Source organism: Pristis pectinata, chromosome 26, assembly GCF_009764475.1.
Source record: "Pristis pectinata isolate sPriPec2 chromosome 26, sPriPec2.1.pri, whole genome shotgun sequence".
Taxonomy (NCBI): Eukaryota; Metazoa; Chordata; class Chondrichthyes; order Rhinopristiformes; family Pristidae; genus Pristis; species Pristis pectinata.
The window spans coordinates 16,469,634-16,497,337 of record NC_067430.1 but is presented as its reverse complement, the minus strand read 5'-3'; the positions used below and the strand labels follow the sequence as shown (position 1 = coordinate 16,497,337).

The 27,704-nt window shown below is 41.9% G+C and overlaps 1 protein-coding gene across 1 annotated transcript in view; it reads right to left on the bottom strand.

Moving 5' to 3' along the window:
- acap3b (ArfGAP with coiled-coil, ankyrin repeat and PH domains 3b) overlaps nucleotides 1-27,704 on the bottom strand; it is a 254,796-nt gene that overhangs the window by 94,528 nt on the left and 132,564 nt on the right. The window contains exons 3-4 of the mRNA XM_052039028.1: nucleotides 16,904-17,023; nucleotides 16,489-16,542 (exon numbers count right to left, since the gene is read on the bottom strand). Of these exons, the coding sequence (XP_051894988.1) occupies nucleotides 16,489-16,542; nucleotides 16,904-17,023 (174 nt within the window). The remainder of the gene's footprint in view (nucleotides 1-16,488; nucleotides 16,543-16,903; nucleotides 17,024-27,704) is intronic.

The following is a 27,704-nucleotide window of genomic DNA, read 5'->3' as shown; positions in this document are numbered from 1 at the left end:
CCAAAAAACCCACAAGATTTTCTGGTCATTGATGCTTCAAGGTCTCTGGGTGTCCTTTTTCATGAGCCACAGAAAGTTACTACCAAGTAATAGCAATTAATTAAGGTGGCAAATCGACCGTTGGTTATTTCTGCATGGGGGATGGTGTACAAAAAAAATCTCGCTACAACTCTCCTGGGCATCAGTGAGACCACACCAGGAGTACTGTATATAGTTCTGTTCCCCTTACTTAAGGAAGTATATACTTATGTTGGAGGAAATTCAGAAAAGGGTCACCAGGCTGATTTCTGGAATGAAAGGACTGTAGTACGAGGAATGACTGAGCAGTTCGGGCTACTCATTGGAGTTTGGAATGAAAGATGAACTCGTTGAAACAAACATGATTCTGAGGGGGTTTGACAGGGTAGGTACGGGCAGAATGTTCCCTCTCTAGGGTGCTCCGTTTCAAAATAAGAGCTTGCTCTTTTAAGGAGATGGAGAGGAATTTCTTCTTTGAGAAGGCCATGAATCTCTGGAATACTCTACCCAGAGAGCTGTGGAGGCAGAATTGTTGAGTATATTCAAAACAGAGACAGATAGACTATTAGAATGTAGGGCAATCAAGGGAAATGAGAAATAGACAGGAAAACGGAGTTGAACATCGGTGATACTATTTTAAAAATTGAAAGCACAATACCAACTGTGTGTTGTTGATACATTGCTTCAGTGCAATTTTCCAAAGACTCTCTCTGACTCTGGGGAGCAACTGCTTGCCTGCATGGTATAAAGCAAACAGCAGGGAAGTGCCACTTTGCACAATGTAAATTATTTTATAAATTATTTTATAAATAAAACGCCCACGGTTGCAAGTTTAAATAACCAGCAAACGTCCAGTATCATAGGGAATGAATGAGAGAATTGAGGCACAGTATTAAACATGCCGATTGGTGAAATTATATAATGTAGACTCTATGCCTGAATTGTGGTTGCAGGCACAGTCCCTACCAACTGAAATAACAAGTGGCCCCGTGTCGAGTGGCTGTCTGCTGTTTTAATTGAGACAGTTCAGAGTCGAACAAATCGAAATGCTGGGGCTGCTGGATTTCCAGGCAGGTAAACTGTCTAAAAATGGGAGACGATGAATATTGAGTTGGCTATAAAACAGAACTGACTGAAGTTCTAGTGTTACTGTATTTCATTAGTCACAAGAGGAGATAATCGTTCCACACTATAACACCCTCTGATGAGACCATAGGGAAAGCATTATGTACATTACAAGAACATTTGCAACACCTGCCTAGGAATGAAACAGTTAACCACTGCCAGGTTTTTACATGAAATCAGGAACAGGGAGAATCCTTCTGTAGAGCTAAAGTCGTTACCTGGAAATTGCTGTGTTGCAGGTTCAAAGGACTTGCTGCTAAAAGATCAGATTATTTATGAAATCCAAAAGTCCACCTTGAGGGAGTGGCTACTATTTATGTAGGACACAGTTAACTCCAGAAAAGTGCACACATACATCCAAAGATGCAGCGTTTGCAAAACCAAGCTAGAAATGTCAGATGGCCAACGGGAAGTACTTGTGAAGGATGAGACATAAAGCAGGAAGGGGCAAGTACTGAGAAAGTTGCTGGGAATTTGCAAGAACTGCAGATGGCATCATGTCTGGCTGAGAAAACAAATGTCCCATGTGAGGGGCAGGATATGTGGATTGGGAAATCATTTCTACAAACAGTGCACAATGAAGGGGACATGAATAGTTCATGGAGTGGACGAGATGATCCATGCAGGACAGAAACAGGGTCAGAATCAGAGTATCAGCTGAAGACAATTTACCTGGTGCCAAATGTGGTTAACTGTGGCATGATCACTCTAGATGTATCCATGCCAAGATGTTGGTGCAAGGGCAACCAGTGATATTTCAACTTGTCTCCAGGCTTACCTGTAATATCATGCCAAAGCAAGTCATCGATCTTGAGGCAGTGCAGTGGAAACTGAGTTATGTGCTGCCAAAGTTACATTAGGGTCAGTTGGAGATGCTCTGTGCAGATAATGAGCCCAAAGAATCAAGAGAATTGTAATATGGATTTCATCTCAGTAGACAAGATATTACTTTGAAGTACCACAGTACAGTGGATGGGCCTGATAAAGGCTCATGACAGGATCATGGATATTGCTTCGACAAGCAATGACTTTGGTCCATAACCTGCAGATGAATACATAAGTGTCTGCAGAATAGGGAAACAGGTGCAAAAAGATGCAGAAAGACAAATAAAGTCAATCAAAAGGCAGGCACACTCCTAACACAGAGGTGCCAAAGACATGCTGCTCATAAGGGCTGGAGAAACAACAAGAATAAAGCCACCATCAGACTGACACCAAACTCAGCAGAGATCAGTGTGATGCAGCAAACATCACACTAGGTTGTGAATGAAGAAAGCATCCCCTATCGGAGGGGCAGGCGTTGGGCTAATCCATCAATTAACCACCTGGAAGAGTTTGTGCTGAAGTGAAGCACTCAGATTAGGTAGTTATTCTGAATGACTTTTCCCTCTTTTTTAATTAATGGAGAGATGTAACATATAACATACATAATGTTTTGTACCATGTGACAAACTGCTTGTTGTATGTTGTTGGTACATGGTGTCAGTGTTGGAGCTTTCAGAGACACACTGTCTGTCTGTGCAGTAACTGGCTCTTGGTAGAGAATTCCTACTTTGGGCAACTTAAGTTCCTCTGTTTGTTAGTTCAAATAATTGGCTATCCTCCAGTATCCGAGTGAGTGCATGACAGAAAGATAATGAGACGGAGGTCAGGTTGGCCGTGACCTTACCCAAAGGCAGAACAGCTCCCAGGGCTGAATGGCCAACTCCCACTCCGATTTCTTAGGTTAGAAATTGTCTGGCACATTACCTACAAATGTATGTCTGTGGAGACATGCTAATGTGGATCAGAAGGTACTGCAATGATAATTAGATGATGCTGTCATTTAAATGTGCAGATGGGGTAACACTAATGAGATGAGTGTGAGGAGACACTGTAATGAGATGCAATGCCAATGAAAAAGAGGCACACTCATGGCAAATTGGGCCACCCTGTAATGTAAATGAGGAATCCCAGACTGCGAACCAATTGATTCAGCTGCCGTGAAGGAACTAAGACTCATCTACAAGTGGTTATACTTTACCAACAACAGCTCCTTCAAACTGGAAGCCCCAGTGTATTCTGCATAAAACCTTGGTTCCTTTCTGTTTAAAGCACTCATGGTAAACTCCAAAATTAATAGTAGCCCCAGACATTTTTCCTACAAAAGCATCACTGATATTATATGCATGCTGCTATGTATTCACATATTCACCTATAGATAAGGAGAAGTTACTGATCAGAATGGTAATCAAGCTCAAAATGCCAGGGTGTTTCCTTTTTAACAATGTTCCTTCTCTAATTCCACAGAGGATTCCTCAGTAACCAATACTTTCCTAAATTTCCCACTGAGTCAACATTCAGGGCTTGTGATGGATGCAGCAAGATTACTCATCTTAACACAGCATGTTTACCATATGTTTGACTTCTACCCAGCTGCCTTATTTTCTTTTCTCCATGCTTACAAGGCTCTGGGCTTCATCTGCTCATTCAATGTCTGCAAATATGTCAAAATCCAACAAGCAAAATTAGTTCTATCGACCAACAATGCTTATTCATTTTTATATCAGGCTCTCTGTCCTTCCCAACAATACTTATTCACTAACATGAATCTGTCTTACTGTACAGCTAAAACCTCGCTTCAGCTCTGTTTCTTATATTTGTTCTGGAATTATTTAGAAACAAACCACAGAAGGAGACCACTCTGCCCATAATGCCTGTGCCATCCCCTTAGAGAACTACCAATTAGACCCCTTCTCTGGAATTTGGCTCATTACACCTGTATGTGAGCACCCTGTTATTAAGTCACAGATATGTTTACATTGGCAATCCTCATTATAAATATGGATATTTGAACTTACAGTAGAAGAAGTTGACACAAGGATGTGACAAAATGCAAGTCAACAGGATGTCCCCAGAGACAAAAAAGTGTTAATAAGATAAAGATGTGCAGAGACTGGTGACACCAGGAGCAGTATAGCTGGTGTGCTGACAGAAGCACATGACTGTATTAAAATTAGTATCTCCTGCAGAGGAAGTACAGGCTTGGGTAGTGATTTTGTGCCCAGTCTGACAGGCAGAATTGTTCTGTACTCTGGTCTTTTCCACCTCCCCCAACTCCCTAAGAATCTCCCATGCCACCAGCACATCTGCAGAAGCAGATCCACGTGTGCATGTTATGTCCAGGGTCCTGAAACATGCCAGTGTAACAGGAAACCAAGTGCATTAAACACCACATCCATTGAAGAGAAAACTGATGAAAGGGGAGAGATTGTGCAAAAGAAATAGAAAAAAAATTACAAATCGAAGCAAAGAGTTCCTCAAGGTAACGGAATGCACTGAATAATGCTTTAGTTGAAGGATTTTGTCCAGGTCAGATTCCTGCTGGGCTTAACCTCAGCAAAACATGGCCAATGTCCAGCTGACAGAACACAACCCAAACGGGAGTTAATGAGCCACTCTGGCTGTGCTACCAGCTACTAACCTGCGGTATCTCTAAGATGCTGCTGCAAGCCAGGCAGAGAAAGATCACCAAAGGGATAACAAAAAAAACTACATTCTTTAAAAGAAGGGTGCTTTGATCCCGTTTAGCTACCAGAGATAAAAATAATTAAAAGACTAAAGATGACTCTATCCAATTGTTGTAGGCAGGCAGCTGACTGGGTCTGGACACGCTAGACTGGAGTATTTGAGGAGCAGAGATTATATAATGGCACCTCAAGGACTATCTACCCAAAATTGGCAATCCCACTGAGCATTAAGAGACATTTATGCATTTAAATTATCCATTTCCACAACCGTGCATTTTATACCTTAGATCAGGTTTTCCATTTGGAAGCAGTGATCCAGTAATAGCTAAGGATTTTTAAAAATTAGATTTACAGTATGTGTTTCCTAATGCTGGGAAGTCTAGAGTTCTGCTCCATTGAGAACAAAGGGAAGGGAGTGAATTGTAAATGGTTATTCTTATTGGCCTTTACCGCAGCTCTATAAGTAAATGTGTAAGATCAGAAGCAGGTAGCAATTACCGGCAGCCTTTTCCGAGTGGTGAATACACCCTGTGGGGAGCAATCAGCAAGTGGTGGGCCATGACTGGTCATTTCCTGGCTGCTATTGACCAGATGGGAAGCTCTCTGCTACCCTGCTGGGATTTGCCAGAGCCTGACTGGAGTCCCAGTCATTGTGTGCAGCTGACTCAGACCCTGACAGAAAATCACTCAGAATCCCACATGTGCTTCCAGTCAAGTCTGAACAGTTTATTGTACTGCCTTCAAGGACAGAGAGAAACATAGCCTCCTCTCCAACACATGGAACATGGCCAAACCCATGGACAATGACAAGTCATTAACCCCACCATCCGTGATTAGTTTAGAAAATACCTCGCACTTTCTTCACAGCACTGAAGAGTCACCCTATGAACAATCAGAGCAGCTCAACACCAGCTACAAGCTGCTAAACAGCAGAAGTATGCAGAGCGAACGATCCCCTCAACCAACCAATCAGATCAAAGCTTTCCAGTCCAGTCAACATCCCATTGTGAATAGTGTCCGACAATTGAACACCTCACATGGCTCCACGAACAACCCATTCTCAATCATGGCAGAGCCCAGCATATAAGGGAAATATATTACAGCCCTGGGTTTTAGTCATCATCTTCACCCAAAATCGCTTGGTGAAAGGTATGCCTTGGTCTTCTCCTGGGATCCACACAGAAGCTAGAACAGTCATTCAATGAACTCCAGGTAAGATCACAAAATATTGGAGAGCATTGGATACGGAAAAAGCAAAGGAATCTCGCAATGTCCTGCCTGTATGTTTGGGGATGTACGCTCCAGAACTAGCCATGGCTCTAGATCTATACCAGTATATCTATAACTATATCTATAACCTGACAAAGTGCAAAAGTAGCCAAATCCAATGTGGCTACTTATGGGTCCATCAGCCTAATCTTAATCATCAGCAAAGTAATGGAAATTGCCATCAACAGCACATTTATTCACTAATAACCAGCTAACCATTGGACTGTTGGGTGTCACTGGGATCACTCACCACAACAGACTTGGTCCAAGAATGGATGAAAGAGTTGAATGCCAGAGGTGAGATGGCCATTGACACCAAGACAACATTTGACTGAGTGTGGCACCAAGGGGCCCTGGTAAAACCGAAGGCAATGGGAATCGAGGGGAAAGCTCTCCAGTCGCTGTGGTCCAACTGAGTTCAAAGAGAGCTGGTTGTGTCAGAGGCTAGTCACCTCAGTCAGAGGTCACACTGCAGACCCATGAGCAAGGTTGCTCAGCTGCTGCTTGAATGCCTCTCCCTCCATCGTTAGGTCAGAAGCAGGGAATGTTTACTGATGACTCTTCCAGGTTCAGCTCTATTCATGAATTGTCTAATAATGAAACAGTCCAGGTCTACATGCAGCAAGATGGTGACAACATTCAATGTTCAAACGTGGCCTGATAGATCAGCAGTGAAAGATTTGCACCTACAAGTGCTGTGTAGTGACTAGTCACAAGACAGTATCTAACCAATTCTACTTGACACTCAACAATAAAACCGACATCAAACCCTCCAGCAAAAATATCCTGGTTTGTCACAGAGACACGCTACAGAGAAACAGCCCTTCAGCCCACTGAGCCCATCAATCACACATTTACGCCAATCCTACATGAATTCTCTCCACATTTCCATCCGCTCCCTCAGGTTCTACAACTCACCTACACTCTAGGGGCAATTTACAGTGGCCAATTAACCTTTCAACCTGCATGCGGGTGGAAACCAGAGCACAATGAGAAAACATGCAGGGTCATTGGGAGAACTTGCAGACTTCACACGGACATCAGAGGTCAGGATCGAACCTCGATCACGAAGTTGTTAGGAGGCGACTCTATTAGCTGTGCCTCTGTGTCACCATTGACCAGAAACTTAATTGGAACAGTCACATAAATACTGTGGCTAAAAGAGCACTGAAAGGATGGCTATCCTGTTTTGAGTGACTCAGCTCCTGGCACTCGAAAGCCTTTCTGTGAGGCACAAGACGAGACTGTGGTGGAACACTCACTCAGTATCTGGATAAGTGCAGCTACATCAACACTCAAAGAAGCTTATTAACGTCAAAGACAAAGCAGTCTCTATCACTCCAGGCATTCACTCCCTCCACCACCACTGCACCGGGTCTTCAGTGTGCACCATTCACAAAACACACTGCAGCAACTCGCCAAAGCTTCTTTTACACCAGCTTGCAAACCTGTAATCACTACTATTTAGAAAGAAGGGGACTGCAGGTACATGGGAATGCCCCCTCCTGCAGGGTCACTTCAAGATACCTTGACTGCCATCCCCTCAATGTCATTGGAACTGTCTACCACACAATGAGACCGGAATGCCTTCACCACAGGGACTGCAAAGGTTGAAGGTGGAGGCAAACCAGCATCTTCACTTGGACAACTAATGGTGGTCATTAAATGCAGGCCTTGCCAGCCACACCCACATCCCTGGGATGTTTCAAACCCAATACTGGGGCTCAAAGGGTTAAACAAACAGTTGTAAACCAATGGTTCACATATTCGTAGAAGCTGTGCTGCAAAAGTCTGTGGAGATCAAGGTATCACACAACTCAGCCAACAAAACAATGAAAGGAATCAGCAGTAAACATACCAGATTAATTTGATGCAGGGATGTGGGGAGCCACAGGGCCTCTGAGCAAGTTTCCAAGTGCCCGTAGAGATAAAAGAAACAATTCAATCACTTACAGTGCAACCCTGCTGACAAAATTCCAACAGACTCGCCAGTGTTTGAGTCGAAATTCTCACCAGTCAAACTAATCCCACACTGCATCCAGCCACTTAAACTGGTACCTCTGTTCTTTCAATCCCTAAGTAACCCTTTCCCAAGAACCTACCTGAATTACTGAAAAGTTTTCTTTAAGCAAACAAATTTACTAGCCTGAATCTTGTTGGTGGAAGTTAGTCCTGTAAGTCCAGGACATATGGAGTGCCTGAAGCTACCACGTCCACCATTACATTGGATTCCACATGGAGTCTGGGGATAAAGCCTGGTCCTGCTGGAATTCCCCAGCATTGTACTGGGGAAATCACCTCTCCAATCCACACCAGGGGTATCCAGGAGCGAGCCTCTCCATCATGCCACCCCAGGTCCACTTGGCATCTGACCTCACTCTCTTGTGGAGAGTCATTGGGATCAACCATCCACATCTGCCCTGGCAACTGAGGGCAGGTAGAGGTCATAGGCATTGGACCAGACCCAGTACGCTCTGGCCCTACATGCCTTAAGTGTCTTTTCTTCTCCTACAACCACTGATGATGTTTGCATTACTTTATTTCAACAAAAAAATCCCTTTTCATGGTATTAAACCAATTGACCTAAGAACACTGTCAACTATGACTTAGTGCTGTCTTGCCTTTAAGTCACAAGATTATGGGTTCAAGCCCCAGTTCAATGATTTCAGCTCATAATCCAAGTTGACACATGAGCCCACACGGAGGGAATGCTACACTGTTGTAGAAGCTGCCTTGAGGTGAAATGTGATACTGCTATCTCACCTTCCCTCTCAGGTTGACATAAAGCATCCCATGGCTTTATTGTACAAATGTGGGAGACTTGTAGAGTCACAATGTCACACAGCATGGAAACAGGCTCTTTGGCTGACCGTACCCAACTACTCATCTATATTAATCGTATTTCCCAGGATTTGGCTGCAGCCTTCTATGCAATAGCTTTTAGAGTATTTACTTATTATTGAATTATGCATCAATGAAGATCACCTGATCACTGCTACAGTAGGAGCTTCCTGTGTGTGCAAACTGCCTGCCAGGTTCCTCTAGTTCTCACAGCTGCCCCGCCCAAATGTTTTCCCCAATTATACTGAAGCAGATTATCCAATTGTTCTCATAACTCGATGTATGGGCTAGTTACTCATTTCTAATAACTACACTGGAGAGGTATGTTATTGGCTTTCGAGCATTCTGAAGCTCCTTATCAAATTGATATCCTTGAAGGAGCTGAGTATTAAGGGCTTCACTAGCAGCCTAGAAAGGAGCTACAAGAGCGGTTGCTGCTTGTTCTTACAGCAGGCTCGACTCAGTGATCAGCTAGCCAATTGCTGGTCAGTAGCATCATCCCCTGTAATATACCAGGTCTGATGACATAGGTTCCGACGTACAAATATGTCCTGATGTTTCATCTGTTATTAGTACTAATTTGGAATGAACCCACAATGCGGTGGCAGTAACCACAGATAATTACACAAGACTTCTACCTAAATATAGAGTGAGAGCAGAGGTGGATCACTGAAGTGCTGAGGAGGATAATCCATTGAGCCAATGCCTAGCATCCAATTGTCTTATTCTCATTTGGTGCAATATTTGCTGTAGCAGATTTCCTTACATATAACATTAAAATCTTGGAATAACCACTGGAGACACAGGGAGTCAAAAGTTGGACATGTTTAGTGACACTCTATTAATATTACAGTTAATAATTTCTAGATAAAGTAAGGCAGCGTGTTGCAACAATTTGACATCACAACATTGCTGCTCCAACCAAAGGTTCACATCTGTTAAAAACAAGAGCAAAACTAAGTATAATAACGAAGAGACTTGCTCTTTCAACCTACATGAGATACTGTGATACTCTATGTATCAATTCAAATTAATGAACATCAGCAATTGCTCTGCAGAAGAGTGAGGAAGTGAGATCATTAAAGAACAAGTAATCCATATTGGAAACCTATTCAAAACATCCAAAATGTTGGAACTAGGGCCAGGGAAAATACTGAAGGAACCAAAATACCAAATGTGATGGAAGTATTAAGTCAGGAGCTAAAAGCTGGCTGACAGAGTAGACCTGTTGTAATTCACTTAAATGTTAACATGATCATTTTTAGGTCTTACACTAGGTGACAAACTACTTCTTGCATCCTGTACAGGCTCTGGGATGATCTTCCCAAACTGGAGTGCAGTATCCAAGTGTTGGGAAGAGTTTTCTTGCTTTATAGCAGAATGGAAGTTGTTGAGTTGAAACTGGAGACAAAGAAGAAAGCAGATGGGAAGCAGTTTTCAAAATGGCTGAAATTTAACCCACCCACTTGACATCAACAGATTAAAATAGATTTGAAATGATCCATCAAATGTGAAGCAGTAATCATCTGATTCATCTAAGAGACAACAAGATGGAAACACAGGTACATGGGACAGTCCATTTCAAGTCTGATATGCTATTGAATGAAATCATAGCTGATTTAGACCACTCCTTTGTCTTCCCTTATTCCTGAGGCTCCCTTCCCCTGCCTCGATGACCTGCCCATCTCCTCTCCTCCCCTCCCCCATCCTTTATTCCATGGTCCACTGCCCTCTCCTACCGGATTCCTCCTTATTCAACCCTTTGCCTCTTCTACCTATCACCTCTCAGCTTATTACATCTTCTCCCCCCCCACCCCCTTACCTTCCCCCATCACCTGAACTCACCTATCACCTGCCTGCGTGTATTCATCCCCCTCCTCCCACCTTCTTATTCTGGTTTCTGCCCTCTTCCTTTCCAGTCCTGATGAAGGGTCTCGGCCCAAAAATGTTGACTATTTCCCTCCATAGATGCTGCCCAACCTGCTGAGTTCCTCCAGCACTTTTGTGTATTGCTCCAGATTCCAGCAGGATTTCTTGTGTCTTCACTTAATACCTTAAAGGAAGTCTCACTCTGAGATATTGTTGTCAAGACACTTAACAAACTCATTTGATTTCTAATTGAACTGAATTTTGATTTAGTTTACAGGCTAAAGGATATATAGTAATATATATTACTATATTATATACAATATATAGTATATTATATATTATATAATATATAGTAATATATATATTACTATATTATATACAATATATAGTATATTATATATTATATAATATATAGTAATATATATAGTGATACTTGTATGTGCATTTCCAGAGTGTAACTTTAAGGCCTTAAGCATTGATTTTCCGATGGAATACAGAGATATCAGGAACCCGCTTTGACCCCAGTGAATATTCCCGAGTCAGATTTAGTTAAAGATACCAAACAAGTCTCACAATGCAATTAGTGACTGAGAACTTACTGTTTCCGAGGTGAGATCATAGGCGTTAAACACTTACATTCAATGCCCTGCAGCAGGAGTTTAAGTGGAACCACATTGTTGTTTGGCGAAACAAACTATAGTTCACTGCAGTGAGAGAGTTAAACAAGGGCTATGCCTGCTCTCACAGGTGGACATGAAAGACAACATGTCACTACTTGGAGAAAGGGCAGAATATTCTCTGCTGTGTTCTGGGCCTGTGTTAATTTACAGTGCATTTCTCTATGAGAAACATTCCTGGAGTTTCTTGTGAACATCAAGAGCTATCATCATACTGTTCCAAAAAAATACAAAATACAAGCAAAAGAGCATAAATTAGAATGAAACAACACAATGCAGAAATAGCAACTCCAAAATAACCACTATCCTTTATCAATCACAATCTGCAGGTAATTGTTCTGAATGTGCAGAGTTGGAATATTTAACAGTAAAACCAAGCCCTTGTTTACATGCAGGGGACATGCTAAATTGAATGTTTATTCAGAAGGAACAAAGGAATGCATAAATTACACAGCTATCAAATTGAAGTGTAAAATTGCAGCAGGTAATAATTCCAACAAACTCCACCTGATTTGTGACTTTAAAATACACCTTTTGCACCTCTGAAAAACTAGTGGATAACAAATTCTGAGCAGTTATCCAACCCATGGTCAGAGAGGGATTAAGGTCTCTGGTGGAAGTCATGCTGTAGTGACATCAGATGAGGGAATGGTCAAATTAAACTGGGATCCTCCCACCAACACTCTCCCACACTCAGTGCCTATGGTATATATATGAGCCCTGGTAAACTAGAGGAAAAACAGATCTGAGAACCTGTGCCTCAGACATCAGCACTGCAGAAAAAAAAAGCAGGGCGTCAAAAAATAACCCTAACAAACCATGCAGCAGATAGTGTGCATTTCCAAAAGAGCTATGGTTTTATTTATCTACTGCCAATTTACTTCTTTCTTAAAGGACTAACTTGTGTTATTGCAAGGACCCCTGGGTACTTCTCCAATGTTTCACCCAGCTGGCTATTCCTTATGTCCGAGTAGAGGATGCAAGTATTATTTGGGGGTTCTGGTGCAGCCTGTGGTTCTGGTCACATCTGACCTCTGTTCAGGCTCATTTAAATAGGAAGCAGTTGTTTTTTTTTAATGCTCAGACCACAAAATGTTTAACATTCCCAAACTGACGCAGCAAACCCTGGTTGGTCAACACAACTCCTTCAAACTACCTCGTAAATAGGAAAGAAGCTTGTTGTTTCACGGGTATTAATTTTCGTCCTGTTCAGTTGTTCCGGGAGAGAACCTGGGGTCAAGATTCCTCAGGGAACTGTGAATCATCACTTTGCTGAAAATGATTGCATTCAAACTTATTTTTTCAAGCAAGAAACTGGTTAAACTGTGGATAAATGCTGCACCAAATCCCACCCATTTCGAGAGTTTTGTACAGGGCCACGTCATAGATCAGTTGTGGCTCAGCTTGCAGCATGCTTGCTTTTGGGCCAAAGGGTCAGAAGGTTAAATCCCACATCAGGGACTTGAATACATACTCCAGCCTGACTGTCTGAAGTTGTTGTGCACTGTTTGATGTCTTCTGGTGGTTTTAGATCCACCAGTATCAACGTACTGGAGAAAGCAGTGAACTTCTCCCTGATGTCCTGGCCAACATTTAATCCCCAACCAGAATGAGTAAGAAAGATTGCCTGTGCATTATTTCACAGCTATTTGTAGGAAGTTACTGTCTACAGTTTGGCTGCTAATATTCCTATGTCACAAGAGTAGCCAAACTTTTGTCTCTAAGGCATGTTGGGTCCTTCTGAGATCATGACAGTCTCTTGGGTCATATTTTTACTTTACAAAACAAATGACGGAAGGATAATAATGATTTTCTTGTGTGCGTATTGTAAACAGAATGGCCCCTCTTGTCAGCTGGGGTAGTAGGAGTCTTGAGGAGGGAGTGGGAGTAGGGGCAACCTCTTCCAGGAGCAGCCAGCAGCCAATGACAGGGGGATATCAGGGTGCACACAGATGCCCCATGTTAATGAGATGCCCTCTCGCCAACCTCAAAGTCCAACAGAATCAGCAATGGAGCGCATCACTGGGTACAATCCCACTGCAACTCCTGCATTGGTGGCTTCACTCCACCTGACTGGCTTGGTTTTGCAGGTATTGCAACCTGAGCAGCAGGGTCAACTTGTACAAAGGAAGGCCATGGGAGACGATAAAAGTAAAGTCCCACTTGCAGTGACAACGCCAGGTCTGGTTAAAGAAAATGTTCATGATAAATATTACAAACTCAGCTTCCCTGGAAAGGTCAGGTTTTATCTTTCTGTTTAAACAGAGTAAGTGGTTATATTTATATTTAGACTTGCTGTGCAAGCCTCGATTGAAATGTGACCTGGAAGCTGAGCATGGATGAGCTGAAATCCTAAACGAGGTTTATTTTGTTTACTTATTTTTTGAGCTTTCTCACCCACTTCCTGCTGCTCCTTGCTGACACCGAGTGAATGCCTGGCTTGTGGCCTTGCCATCTGTTCTTCAGGCCCACTTCACCTTATGAGGCCCAGTGGTAAGTGAAACAGGGAGTCAAACTGCTTCATGTCATTGAATCATGGTGCTTAAGAGGTGATACCAATCAACATTCATTGGGAACTCAGCAGGGCAGGGTCTCATGGAAGAGCATTGTTCTTTGTCTAGTAATCCAGAGGTCTGACCCAATGATCTGAAGGCACAAGTTCAAATCCCATCAGGGCAGCTGGGGGTTTTAAATGAAGTTAATTCTGGTGTAAAAAACTAGCCTCATTGATGGAGACTATGAAACTACCTCATCTAGTTTACTAGTGACCTTTAGGGAAGGAAATCTGCTGTCCTTACCCAATCTTTACCTAACACTAATTACCTATTATAACATTCTGCCCATCACATACATGCTGGTTCCCACCAATTCCATTCCCCCTATTCTTGTTTCTCTATGGCCTAGCAACTTATTCTCTCTCACATTCCCAACTCACCCCCACCCCCTCCCATTTTTGATTCTTTTGGCATTAACCTGCACTAGGGGGGTAATTTACAATAACCGGGTACCTACCAGCCCATCTTTGGAACGTGGGAGTAAACTGAGAAAGCCACTGGGCACAAGGAGCATATGCAAACCCCAGCCGAATGGCATCTGAGGTCAGGATTGAACCTAGGTTTCTGAGGCAGAAGCACTAACTGTTGCACCAATGTGCCATGTGACTCCTGACTCACACCATGTGATTGACGCTTAACCGCTCTATGAAACAGCCTAATAAAGTAGCTCAGTTCAAGCACTAGTAGGATGTGCCATAAACTTGACTGTGTCCTGTAAATGAATAGAAAGTCCCTCCAAAGCTTGTACAATCAAAACCAGATCTGAAAAAAGCAAATCACAGACTACAGGGGACATGAAGTCCTGCTTCATTTAGATGTCGCCCAAGGTTTATGTTACTTAAAGTAATTAATGCTGTATAGTCCAAAGATATGGCCCTGATATGAGAATGGGGAAAACAGCCAAGTCTACAGTGCAGGACTTTAGCATGGAAAGAGTGAGAGAGGCTCAGGAGCAACGTAACCTAAGCTGAGGTTGGGATTTAGAGGTTCATAAATTGTCAGAGGTACTGCAATGTTACAAGGTCTCAGGAAGGAAAGAGTTAAGAGCAGGAGATGATGAGGCATTGTAGCTTCAACACAATAAACCTGGAATAAGTTGTCCATTTTTACTCGGGCGCATGAGTTTCTGGAAAGCGCTGCATCAATGGGTGAATCACAAACCATCCTCAATACAAAGATTGTGATATCCACACTCAAACGTTTCAAACTTTCATGAAGAAGCATCAAAGGATCTGTTTACTTCCCCTGTAAGGTGGTCGCAGAATAAATCCAAGCTGCCACCATCGTTCTTGCCAATCACGAAGCTGCTACCTAACATTGCTTTCGAAACAACAACCAGTGGAGACAGAAAAATCACACAAACTGAAGATGCTGAGAATCTGCATAAAACAGAAAATGCTGGAAACACTCAGCAGGTCAAGCAGCATATTGATTCCACAAATACTACCTAACCTGCTGAGTGTTTCTAGCACTTTCTATCTTTAGGCCAGCAGAGATTTCTTGTCTGAATTGCTGACAAATCACATTTAAATTTGCATGTTTTCTAATAGCTCAACAGCCTCCAAGATGAAAGAGCAATATTTACCACAGTCTATAGTTGTTGGTTGGGATGGGGCCAATTCTAATGAAAGCTACCTATATCATTTGAAGTTTTGAGTCCATCGCTCTTCAGGCATAATACTCTGCTTACAGATGTAAAACAATCTTCACCAGATTATAAAAAGGTAAAACAATTATTCCCTGCAGATTTTTCTTACATTGGGGAAATGGGCTTCCAAACACCTCCAAGTCTACAGGAAGAATACATTAGCTGACCCTTGAATGTACTAACTGATATCTATTGAGGGATACATCACTTGCACACAGTTTGGGCATAGTGGTAAAAAAAAATTTACTGTGTTAAATGGTATCCTGTTCTTGTTCTTATCACAGTATCATCTCCAGTTCAACGCACCGGCACAGAATTCAATCATGCCAGCCGTGACTTGAGGTGACATTCTTGTCCCAAGTCTGAAGGTCATGGGTTCAAGCCTGTACGGAGGGCCTGAGTGTATCAACTAAGCTGACAGTATTCGCGGAAGGAGGGGTTGAATGCTTCACTGTATTGGGTTCAGTCTGGCAGTGTGTTGGGAGTGGAGTTTTCTTCTGGATTAAGCTGGTTATGACCATTGATATTAAGTTGAAAAGAAAGAAGGATTAAAGTCATGCCTAGTTTTAAAGTTGGGGCCATTAATGGTGATGTGTTCATTGATGGTGATGTGTGCAAGTCTCCATCCTTCAGCAAGCCATTTTCAGTATTTGAGGAGGGAGCTAATTTAATCCATTTGATAAAAATATGTGACATATTTTCATAGATGATCTTGGTTCCTGGGAATGGCTTGAGGTTTGGCTGGCTGGACTGACATTTACTGGAATCCACATGTTAAGCATGTTTTGTGCTTACACTGCACGCTGATCAGATTGGAGTGTCATTGCTGAGCACTCACAGAACCAGCACACTCAAACTGAGACGGGACACCGCACAACTCCACATTAAAGCCCCAGTGATTTTGAAGTTGCTTTTAACCACAATCCTTCAGACTTACAATTGACAGCAATCAGGAGATGAAAGAAGCCAACACCTACCATGTGGTAGTTAATCATTTCCTGTAAGCTTTCTCCAAACTTCTGGAGGCACTCCTAAAGGAAGCAAGATTGAAATGTTGACTTGCACAAGAAAGTGACTGCTGTCTTTAATAAAACAATCATTTTGAACAGATAACAGCAGTATTCAACAATGTTCTTTAATCTCATTCTCATTCCGTGTAATTCCCTGTATCCTTTGACGGAGCCCACCATCCAACTTCCGTAGTAGCCATCCATCCCACCTTCATCACTAACGGAATCCAGTGCCTCACAATCCCATCTCCACTTCTGAAGAAGCTCAGTGCCTCCTCTGTCCCGTCCCTTCATCTGAAGGGGCCTAATATCTCACCCATCTTCCCCATTTCAGGAGCAACCTTGGTGAATAACCCAATTTATAAACAAACTTCGTTCTTACCGATATCATCTCATCTTTTCTGCACTGCTGGGAAAGGTCTCGGATGCCATTGACGAAGTGTTTGTTGGCCGTGGTGTACGCTCTCCCTGCTTCGATCATCCCACTGCACAGCTTCACCAGCTACAAGAGATCACAAAGCAATGTCACTCAGTTACCAAAAGCATATGTATTTACTGCTGATCAATGTTGCATAAGAAGGTATCCAATGACATAAACTGCTTTCCCTTATTCATGGTTTTACTTCTGTGTGGATTGGTGATTTGTTTTCCTCTTCAAGCACTCTTACAGAGCAGGATAAAACTCATTGCTTCTCTGGCCACCCTGTGGTGGCTGCTAATTAGTGCGAGATTATGGGTGGTTTCACAGTCTCAAGGAAAGTCTTTTTCAAGTTGCCCAGTTGTTTCATCACCTTGTTCATTATTTGTTTGTATTGAAGTAGAACAAAGGTCAAAAAATATCATTGTAACAGTAACAGTTTGCACTATGTCAAACCTTTAATGTGATAGGATGTTCCCATTACCAAACAAAACCTGACACTGAACCAAATCAGCAGATATTAGAACAAGTGATCAATAGCCTGGTCAATAGGGGGCATATGGAAAAAAAACAGGGAGAATGAGAAGAAATTCCAGTGCTTTGAGTCCAAACAGCCAAAGGCTCAGCAATGGCAGAGAGCAGCCAGTTGGAGTAGTTTACTTCAGGAGAGATTTGGTGATGGCTACACAATCAGCCAGTAAGAAAAGCCACCAAAATGTTCTTAAGTGGAGTGAAGTAAAGAAATCTTTCAAACTGGTCAAGATCTTGCTGGACCAATGCTCAAGGTGCTGTGCCAATACTCAGAAGGGGAGCCAAATGTTTCCTGATTTTTATCTGGTTAGTCCTGATGATACTTCACTGGAAGGAACATCCATGTGATAAAATTATTCCATGTACCAAGAGAACTTCTCAACCAAATGATAAGGATGAATGCTTTTGCCTTCCCAAGATCAATTGCTTGGCAAATGCATTGATGGGCACACAGCAATAAAAACTCAAAGTACGAGCTGGCCTACTTCTTCCCAAGCTTAAGCTGAGTTACAGGTGGCCTTGAGCAGAGAGAGAAACAACATGCACAGAAATTGTCAGGTTTCTTGAGTTGAATCTCACAACTCTTATGGGGCAGCCAACCTGGTACAGTAACCACTGTAGGACATATCTGTACGTGGTTACTGTACCAGGTTGGCTGCCCCATAAGACCATACCTCTATGTGTTGTACAGGTATACCTGTATAGCTATCACGGTAAGACCATACCTGTACGTGTTGTGGGAGGCTGGAGTGAGCTTTGGGATAACAGTTGTACACATGGGACTGTACAGCAGCCCATTGTATGTCTGAAAAGAACAGGTGGGCATGCAGAATTGGAGGGCAGTGTGTGGTAGGATCTAAAAGAGTCTGACCAAGTGAGGTGCTAAAGATAGTGGGATGGGGAGAGCATGTAATGCCTTTGGTGATAATTACATAAAGCTAAATCACAGTGCACTTATAGAAAACACACATTTAAATAGCACCTTTTGGAACCTCAATGGCACCTTTATTGATGTGGAATGTAAGGAATGTGACAGCCAATCTGTACACAGCAAGATCCCACAGAGGTATATGATAGTGACTCAATAATTTGTTTAGGGTGATGCTGATTTAAGGATAGACATTGATCTGGACATTGGGGAGACTTTCTTGCCTTTTCTACAAAAGATCTCAGATGGATCCATGCGAGGGGACAGACAAGGCCTCAGTTTAAAGTCTCATTCGACGGAGCATTGCTCCCTCACTCACATGTTACACTGTCACCCTGGGTTGTTGTGCTTAAATCTCTGGAGTGGAGCTTGAACTCAGGACCTTCTGATTCAAAGAAATTAAGAATGAGAGTAGTTTAAAGAACAGGGAAGGATCGGGAAGCAGGCAGTATCAGGACTGCTGATGCAAAGAAAGGCTCAGGGAAATAAGAGAGGTCTCTGACATAGAGTATGGGGAAGTGCACCGAATACTGAAAAAGTAGATAACTCATGCTGGAGAGTTGTGGTGCAAGTTAGAGCAAGTGACCTCTTAGTGCTGTAAAATTCCATAATACCCCACCAGATAGGGTGTCTGCGAGTCTTATGGGGAAAGGATGGAACATAACAGTGGCTCCCCCAGAACCAAATGGCTACTCAACATCGACTGTGTACGCTCATGCATAAAGAATGGTCATTCGGCAAAAGCGCCAATGGAATGGGCACACTCTGGCAGGAATGAGAGGAAAGGGAAACACTGGAAGAAGTTATGTTAAGTTCAGACATTTACAGTTTGCAATAAAACACTAAAATATCAGTGTAAAAATCATAAGGATAAAGGAAAAATTAAGGTAATCAACATTTTTGTCGTTTGGGTGTTTGAAAGTCATACTTGTTGACAATTAGATTGATCGCTTGCAAATCATTAATTACTCTCATCATGGCGATCGTATAAAATATTATCTTAAACTGAAAAGAAAAAAGCATTTGATTGGAAAGCATTTACTTGAAATCATGACTTGCAACACAAAACAAATCCACCTTACAACGGCAAAGTACAGCAACTTAATTATGTCACACGAAGACACACAAATGCAAGCAAATCAGCAAAGAGAGCTGAGAGATAGAAGGCACTGAACTCTAGCACTGCTATCTCTTATTTCAATCTCCAGTTCTTAAACATCAAAGTCATGGAGCAAACTTGCTCTGTTGTTCCATTATTATAAATTGCTGCCTATTAAGTGGATACCTCTGATGTTAGAGGATCAAAAAAATTGCGGACGCTGTAAATCTAAAATAAAAGCAGAAAATGTTGGAAATGTTCAGCAGGTCAGGCTGCATGTGTGGGAAGAGAAACAGAGTTAACGCTTCAGGTCAAAGGATCCCAAAATTACGGCATGACCTGCTGAGTACTTCCAGCATTTTCTGTTTCTATTTTACACCTCTGGTTTTATGTGTTGGCTTTATAAATGCTGAAATATCCAGATTGTTTCCAGACATTTGTTCTTTTAAGTTTGTAATGACAAAGGTCATTTCCATTTAATTATCAAGTCAACATAGCGCAAAGATAAATTCTCTACACAGAAACCACAGATACAAATAACTGTTTATACATCACAAAATAAATAATTGCACAAATATAAACCACATATATAACTTTGAACACATGAACCACAGAATAATGTACACACAGCAGACATATAAATAGTTATATATATAGTACACCAAAAACAAATAATTGTGCACATGCAGCACATATGTATCTGTGTACACATGGATCATAAATAATTACACAGATGGATACCATTATACATAAATAATTGTGCGCATACACACACATATACGCATATATATATGTGTGTGCGTGTGTGTGTGCGCGCGCGTGTGTGTGTATAAGTCCCCGGATTACGAACGAGTTCCTTTTTTGAGTCTGTTCATAAGTCAAATTTGTATGTAAGTTGGAACAGTTACGTACAGTTCACATCTAACGTCAATTAGTCAAATGTTTGTCTTAGTATATAGTATATATTTTACCTAAAACATCATATATATAATAATGCAGTAACAGTTCTCCCTCGGGCCGACGAACTGCTTAAAACGCGCAGTGTTTTGAGTGTCGCGCAAAGTAGTCCGCCCGTTCATTAGTATGAACCATTATGTGTAACTCGATTTTTTAAAATAATAGGCTTTACGGAGGTCGGTTCGTATATACACACACCATATATACAACAGAACCTTACACAAGTATAGATAATGGAGCACATGCAATGATTTTATACACACATATATAATTGCATACACCACACAGATAGTTCTATGTACTGTATAAGAATTCCTACACATGTATAAGTAATTGTTTACACACACGCAGACACACACACTGCTTACATACAAGCACACAAGAACTCATGAATGCCTATCTCCTCTTTCAAAACACTCTCTTCAGAAATTTTCATAACAGTTGAGTTGCTAAATACACCTCAGTGTGGAACAGAAAAAAGTAAATGAACTTGTTGATCTTTGAATAATTATGGACAATATTCCTGCATCAGTTTGTGAGCAAGAGTAAATCAAGGTTATTGTTGATCTTCTGGGCAAAGTACACCATTTGCTATTTCTCCTATCACAACTGTTGAGGCACAGAATTTGAGGAATTAAGGAAACCACTGGCTGCCTCAGTGACGTAGCTCACAAATGCTGCACCTTCACCCCATCATCTGCACAGAATCATGGACAGTTTATGACAAAGGAGGCAGCCATTTGGTCCACTTAACAAAAGCCACGAAACCTAATCCCTTCTTCCAGCACAAAATCTGTGGCTGTGCAGGTCACAGTTCTTCAGGTACACGTCAAAGTTCCTGATGTATCTCACATCTCTGGTCGGCAGCCTCAGTGAAGACCAGCAAGCCAGCCAGGGGCTTTACAGCTGAATCTGGCTGAAGCTCTGCAATTTGCTGACACTTGGGGTAGGTGCTTTGACACGTTGTAGCTCAGCAAACTCTTCAGGAACAGGTAAAACAACGATAAACTTCATCTATCTGCATTTCCTGTTCACTCATCAGTGCAAATGTCAGGGTTTATTTAACTAAACTTGGTAAGATTATCATTTTTTCAATTAAGGCTGTAATTAGTTTAACCCAGAGATAGTTGATGAGCTTAGCATTAGCACTCCTGAATCTGACCTGCATTTATATAGCACAAACTCAGGACATCCCAAAGTGTTTAACAGCCAATGAAGTACCTTTGAAGTGTTGTTATGTAGGAAACTCAATTGCACTGTCTCACAAACAGCAATGTGGCAATGACCAGATAATTGCGGGATAAATATTGTCCAGAGCACCACAAAAATTCCATTGATCATGCCCTGGCACCTTTCAACTTCACCTGAAATGGCAGCTGGGGCCTTAGTACCAAAAGGCAGCTCATTGCATAATGAATGCACTCCAGATATGACCCAATGCTCGACCAGCCACATTGGAGATTGCACAAGAGTCAAATGGAATATCAAGCTACCAACATTGAGAGAAACATGTGGAAACACTTATTACATTGCAAAGAGTTAGGATTAAAACAGCACAAGCAGCATTCTCATTCATCTATGACTGTCTGAAGTCTGTCCAATTTTCCATCCAGGATAAACAAATGTTCAGCCAACCTGGGAAGTTTCAGGCTACCTTCAATCATCCCCAGAATTGCAACATTCCCTTCCAGCGCAATTCAGCTATAGGAATAGCTAATAATTCTCGTGTAGGAGAATCCCGACTCCCTATAAAAAGTTACTGCCTGAGAGAAATATCAGCAGCGGACAGCTGACAGTGCATTATGAACTGGTATGATCCAGTAAAATAATCCAATGTTCACTTACTTAAATGATTCTGTCCTAATTCAGGCTCACTTATTATTGACGTGGAGCTAATGAACAGCCTAAGGTTTGATCCACACAGGGGTTGCCCTGCATAAAAAAAGGATTCAGTTCCCAGGCATTCTTCAATCATTGATTTGGAACCAAAGTCCTTTAAAAAGTACACTGAAAATAAGCAATGATCCAACAGAGTTTTAAGCGTTTTGCAGTGGAAAGCATCCACTTGTACTGGTGTACAAAATTGGTATCGAGGTTCCTTATGCATAAAATAATGCAAGATTCTCATTCTTATTTTAAGCAGATATTAACCACAATGCAACAGAAATAATACCGTCAGTTCTGTGCCAGAAAATGTAATGGAACTTTCTTTCCAAGTAGATTTTACTGTAATTTTTAGCTGAATTGAATAGAGATAGGCCCCATTCAGTTGTAAAATGTATTTAAAATTTTACCCATAATCAAACAGCATCAAAAGCCAGTCACAAATGAATAAAAAAAGGTAGGCTACCAAATTTGTGCTCCATTGCTTTGTGTCCAGGTGGGTCAACAGAGGTTTGGATGCCTCTAAGATCATGGCCTTGATGTTCCATTCTCTCCATTTAAATGGTCATAGTGCAGTGTCACAAAGTGGATTGGAGTCCCAGTAACCAGTTGGGAAGGTTTCTCTGTCATTCCTTCAGTTAAAAAATGGTAAAGAGCAAGGAGACCAAATGTGCTTCACAAATAGTCCAAAAATAATTTGTTCCATGCCTGGATGTGCTTGGGTGCTGTGATTTGCAATGTTGCGAGATGCATTATATTTCATGGTTTGGTTCTAAGAAACAATTACTTGGTGTAATGTTAGACAGATGTTGAGAGTACAGAATAGTTGCACTAGATCTGACTGATCAACACCATATTAACACCAGATCAATAAGATAAAGATGCCTTCACATGCTGGACTGCTTTCAATAAATTGTTCTGCTTTCAAAAATAAAGGCAGGTTGCTGGCATGTGTTTCAGCTAAACACAGAGTGGACTCTGCAGTAGAGATGACAGTGCAGTGACTGTCAGCGTACAATCAGAGTGGGGAGCTCACCTTTTCTACACGAGGTATTCTCAGGACTCCTGGGGTGGAGGTGATAGTGGAAGGAGAGGTGGAGGAGTGGAGTGACAGTGTGGGCTGTTGTAACAGTGTATTAGTTACAGCCTCAACAAGTTCTACTGCTTGTTCTCAGCTCCACAGGAGATGATTGACATTCTGCACCCTCCCTGTTTTTTCCCTCACTGACGTAATCTCATGACTCTCAGGCTCAGCCGGTAGCACCCTCACTCCAAGTCACAGGTCCCCCTGCACAAAGGCTTGAGCACATAATATGGGTTGACATACCAGGGCAGTTCTGAGAGTGAGGTGGATGCAATTAATCTAAAACACCATCTGTGCTCTCAGATGAACACAAAAGATCACTGTAGACAGGAGACAGGGAGAGGAGACAGGAAGGAGACATATTGGACACATGGATGTGTTCTATATGTATCCTTCAGACAACAGTAAAGCAGATTATCTAGTCATTATCATTTTGCTGTTTTCTGTGAGCAAATTGGCAGCCAAATTTCCTACGTTAATACAGTGACTATGATAAGCACTATCAGATGTCCTGAAAGGAATGGGAGGTGAAAGGCAGTATATAAATGCAAGTCTTTTTTTAAACTATTTCACTCTCATAGAATCATACAATGTTGTGCCAACCTTTAAACCTCGCCTAAAAACTATCTAAACCCTTCCCCCCGCATATCCCTCCATTTTAACTTCCTCCATATGCTTGCCTAGCAATCTCTTAAATTTGGCTTATGTACCTGCCTCCACCACTCTGTTCCATTGAAACTGTTTATTACCCTGGGTTTCTAGATATTTACTAGATATAAAAGATATTTAGATATTTAAGATATCTGGATATTTACTAGATATAAAAACCCTCCCCTCATCCACTGGTGAGTGGACTTGAGAACTGAAGATTTACAACCAAACCATTCTGAATCATGACTTTCTTTTTTTGAATAATTTATGATTGTTTGGTAAGATTGCTGGCATAAGGCTGGGTTACCAGTGTGAAGATTCCAGTTTCAGTTGGGTTCTGCATCCTTGGGAAACAGGGGCAAGGAGGCAGAGCAGACTGGACTAGAATGGGCACCATTTAAGGGATGTTGGCTTCCTGTTGCTGGCTGAAGTAAAAGAGATTCAGATAAATCTTGGGGTGATATTGAAGTCTCCTCTGGATTTGAGGAATCCAACTTTTTTGATGGAGATGATGTTTCAATCCCCTGAAGAGATTCAGAAAATAAGAGAATTGAACTATCCCAATAGGGGAGGCCTAGAAGTTTGAGAAGATGTGTTGGTAGAGCCTTGCCTGGACTATGAGGTGTAATTTAACCCATTATTGAGCTCCATCTGCACTGTCAAAAGAAACAAAATAAATATTTGCATTTATTCCTCAACTTGAGGGAGTACTCCATTAATCTCAATAATTCAGCTGCCTTTTCAGGAGGTACATTAATAGACAACTGCGCAAAACTGTTCTCAGTAATAAATAGAACTAGTTAGCCCAGGGATAGAAAGCTTCAGATTTCCCAACAGTCCAGGTTAACTTAAGTTAAATTGAATATCAACAATTAATAGCAACTGTCCGCATACGGCACTCCATGTAAATTTATGTACATTTTTTCAAACACTTCCAAGTGGCAGAAATAGCAATAGCTATGTGTGCAATTTAGCATGGCATAACTTAAGTCCATATAAATTTCAATGGTATCTCAATTTTAGGTTGGTGTTGAGAGCTTTATAGCGCATACTTATATTGTCAACATGGCCCAAATCGCAGAGTCCCTCAAGGATGTAAATCTTTACAAGAGAATTATTAGATTATGTCCACACTTCACAGTGCAATATTTATCCTGTTGGATTTCTATTGTGTTTAACACAGTTGGGGGATTCAGTTCAGGCTGTACTATTTCAACAAAATAACTGTAGTTAATTCAAATTCTTGGTCTTGTATTTAACAAAGTCATTCTTATCCTTAACAAAGTAATAGCTAAAATTAATGGTGCAATGTTTAAAATTAATTCTGTGTATTTAAGGGTTAAGGACTGATACCATACTTAATGGTGTAGCATTTTAACTACTGTGAAGAACACACACAAAGTTTGAATTGAGTGACACTTAATGCCTCATAGACAGGGAAGCACCTGCTCACATCTTTTATTGCCTCGAGACCCAACTTCTACAATGCCCTTCTCATGCAGAGTTGGGCCTTGGACGTGCAACCTGGCAATGGTGGTTGGAGCTGAGTTAGAGAGGAAAGACAGAGCTCAGTGATTCCAGCACAGACACGGGAGCCCATTCTGACCACTATTCCTGTTCCTGAGGAAGGAAAAGGGAGAGGCAAGGCGGAAAAACTGGAGCACTCAAAAGGTGCAAGAAAAGCGGCTAGAATTGTACTGGCACCGCCAGGAGAGTGCACCGGTAGTACTGGAGAAGGGGCCTCAGAGAGGCTGAGGAGAACCAGAAGAAAGAACATCTTTGGTGGCTTTGACCAGCCCAGCCTCAGTGCTGGCATTGTGGGAGGAGTGAAAGCTAGGTACAGAGTCATAGAGCATTACAGCATGGAAACAGGCCCTTTGGCCCAACTTGTCCATGCCAACCAAGATATCTATCTGAGCTAATCCCATTTGCCTGCATTTGGCCTATATCCCTCTAGGCCTTTTCTATCCATGTACGTATCCAAATGTTTTTTAAACAATGTGATTGTACCCGCCTCTGTGGCAGCTCACTCCACCCTCTGCATGAAAAAGTTGCCCCTCAAGTCCCTTTTAAATCTTTCCCCTCTAGCTTTACATTCCTCTATCTTGGGAAAAAGACTATGACCATTCACCCAATCAATGCCCCTCACGATTTTATATACCTTTCAAATCTGCAAGACAACCTAGGCATTGCCTTAACTCTATAGCAACTGGACAGGGGAAATTTAATAAGAAATCTGAGTAACCTCCTCTGCTCTCTCAGTAAGTTATTCCTTTATTCTTCCAAATATCTCTGGATGCTGAGTAACAGACATTCCCAAATCTTCTTGGCTTGCCATTACATTAGACCCAGATTAAAGGCCAGGTTTTAACACTGTAATTAGAAATAAGAAAACTGGAATGTCTGATATGTAGCTGAATGAAAGTTAAATAAATCAGCATTTATGTTATTTCCAGTAATACATGCCACATGATGCTGTGCTGAGAGACATTTCCTGTTCTTGCTCCATAGAACTGGAACCAGTATTCAAATGCTTAATGTTGACTGCAGCCCAAGTACTGAAAACCAAGTTACTGGTCAACAGCAAATGAAAATATTTGGTGATTCATGAGCAGATAACCAGTGGAGTCCTAGGAAAGAAAGTGACACCAGGTTCTGTGAAACTTCTGTTCCGAACTTCCCCATTGCCATACCTAGAACAGTGAAACACAGAAAACTTTACCTGCACATAAGGGGAATAAACTCAAAACGAATCATGAGTGAGTTTTAAATAGGAGTCAGATTTAACAGATGTTTTTCAGAAAATTTTAAGATGCATTTAGACAGGCACATGAAGAGGCCGGGAATGGAGGAATATAGACACCAGACCCCATGCACACAGATGGGATGATAAATTGGTATCATGGTCGGCACAGACATCATGGGCCAAAGGCCCTGTTCCTGAGCTGTACTATGTTCTATCTCTGGCATTCTCCACCACTGAGTAATCAACTCTGCACTGGCACCAGACTGGTGGCGCCTCAGAATGTCTCTTGTACTTGCCTGGCCGATTGTCATGAGGTACTCTCCCAGATACTCAGGAAAATCTGGTGGAACCAGTAAGCTAAAAGGGACTGAACACCAGGATCATGGGTCTAGGCAACTCATGGCTGCTGCTTGCCACACCACACCACAGAGAGAGACCAGTTCTTGGGTTTAAAATCCACACCAACCTCCTCCCATCTTAACTGCTGGTGCTTCTATTCCTTGCTGCCTCACATACTTATTGCTTCATTTACTCCGTGTGGTAGCTGAGTTCCATATTTTCACCATTACGGAGGAAAGTAGTTTTTCCTGAATTCCCGATTGAATTTGTGTGTCCTGGCACAAAAATTCCAACTATCATGGAGGACTGGTCCAAATTTACAAAATCCCTGCCATGTCAGCTCAATGCTTCCGGTGAGCTGAGCCCACAGCTCTCCAGCACCTTACTTAAGTGTCCTCCCTTTCATAGTGGAAGCAATTCAACTTGTTAGCCCAGCCTGCTCCTGTCCTCAGTTGACTCTCAGACTTATGCCAGCAGGGGTCACTGGAAAATAGCCCCCACCCATCCCACCACCACTGTACTCAAGGAAGCTGGGCTGCCCACCCA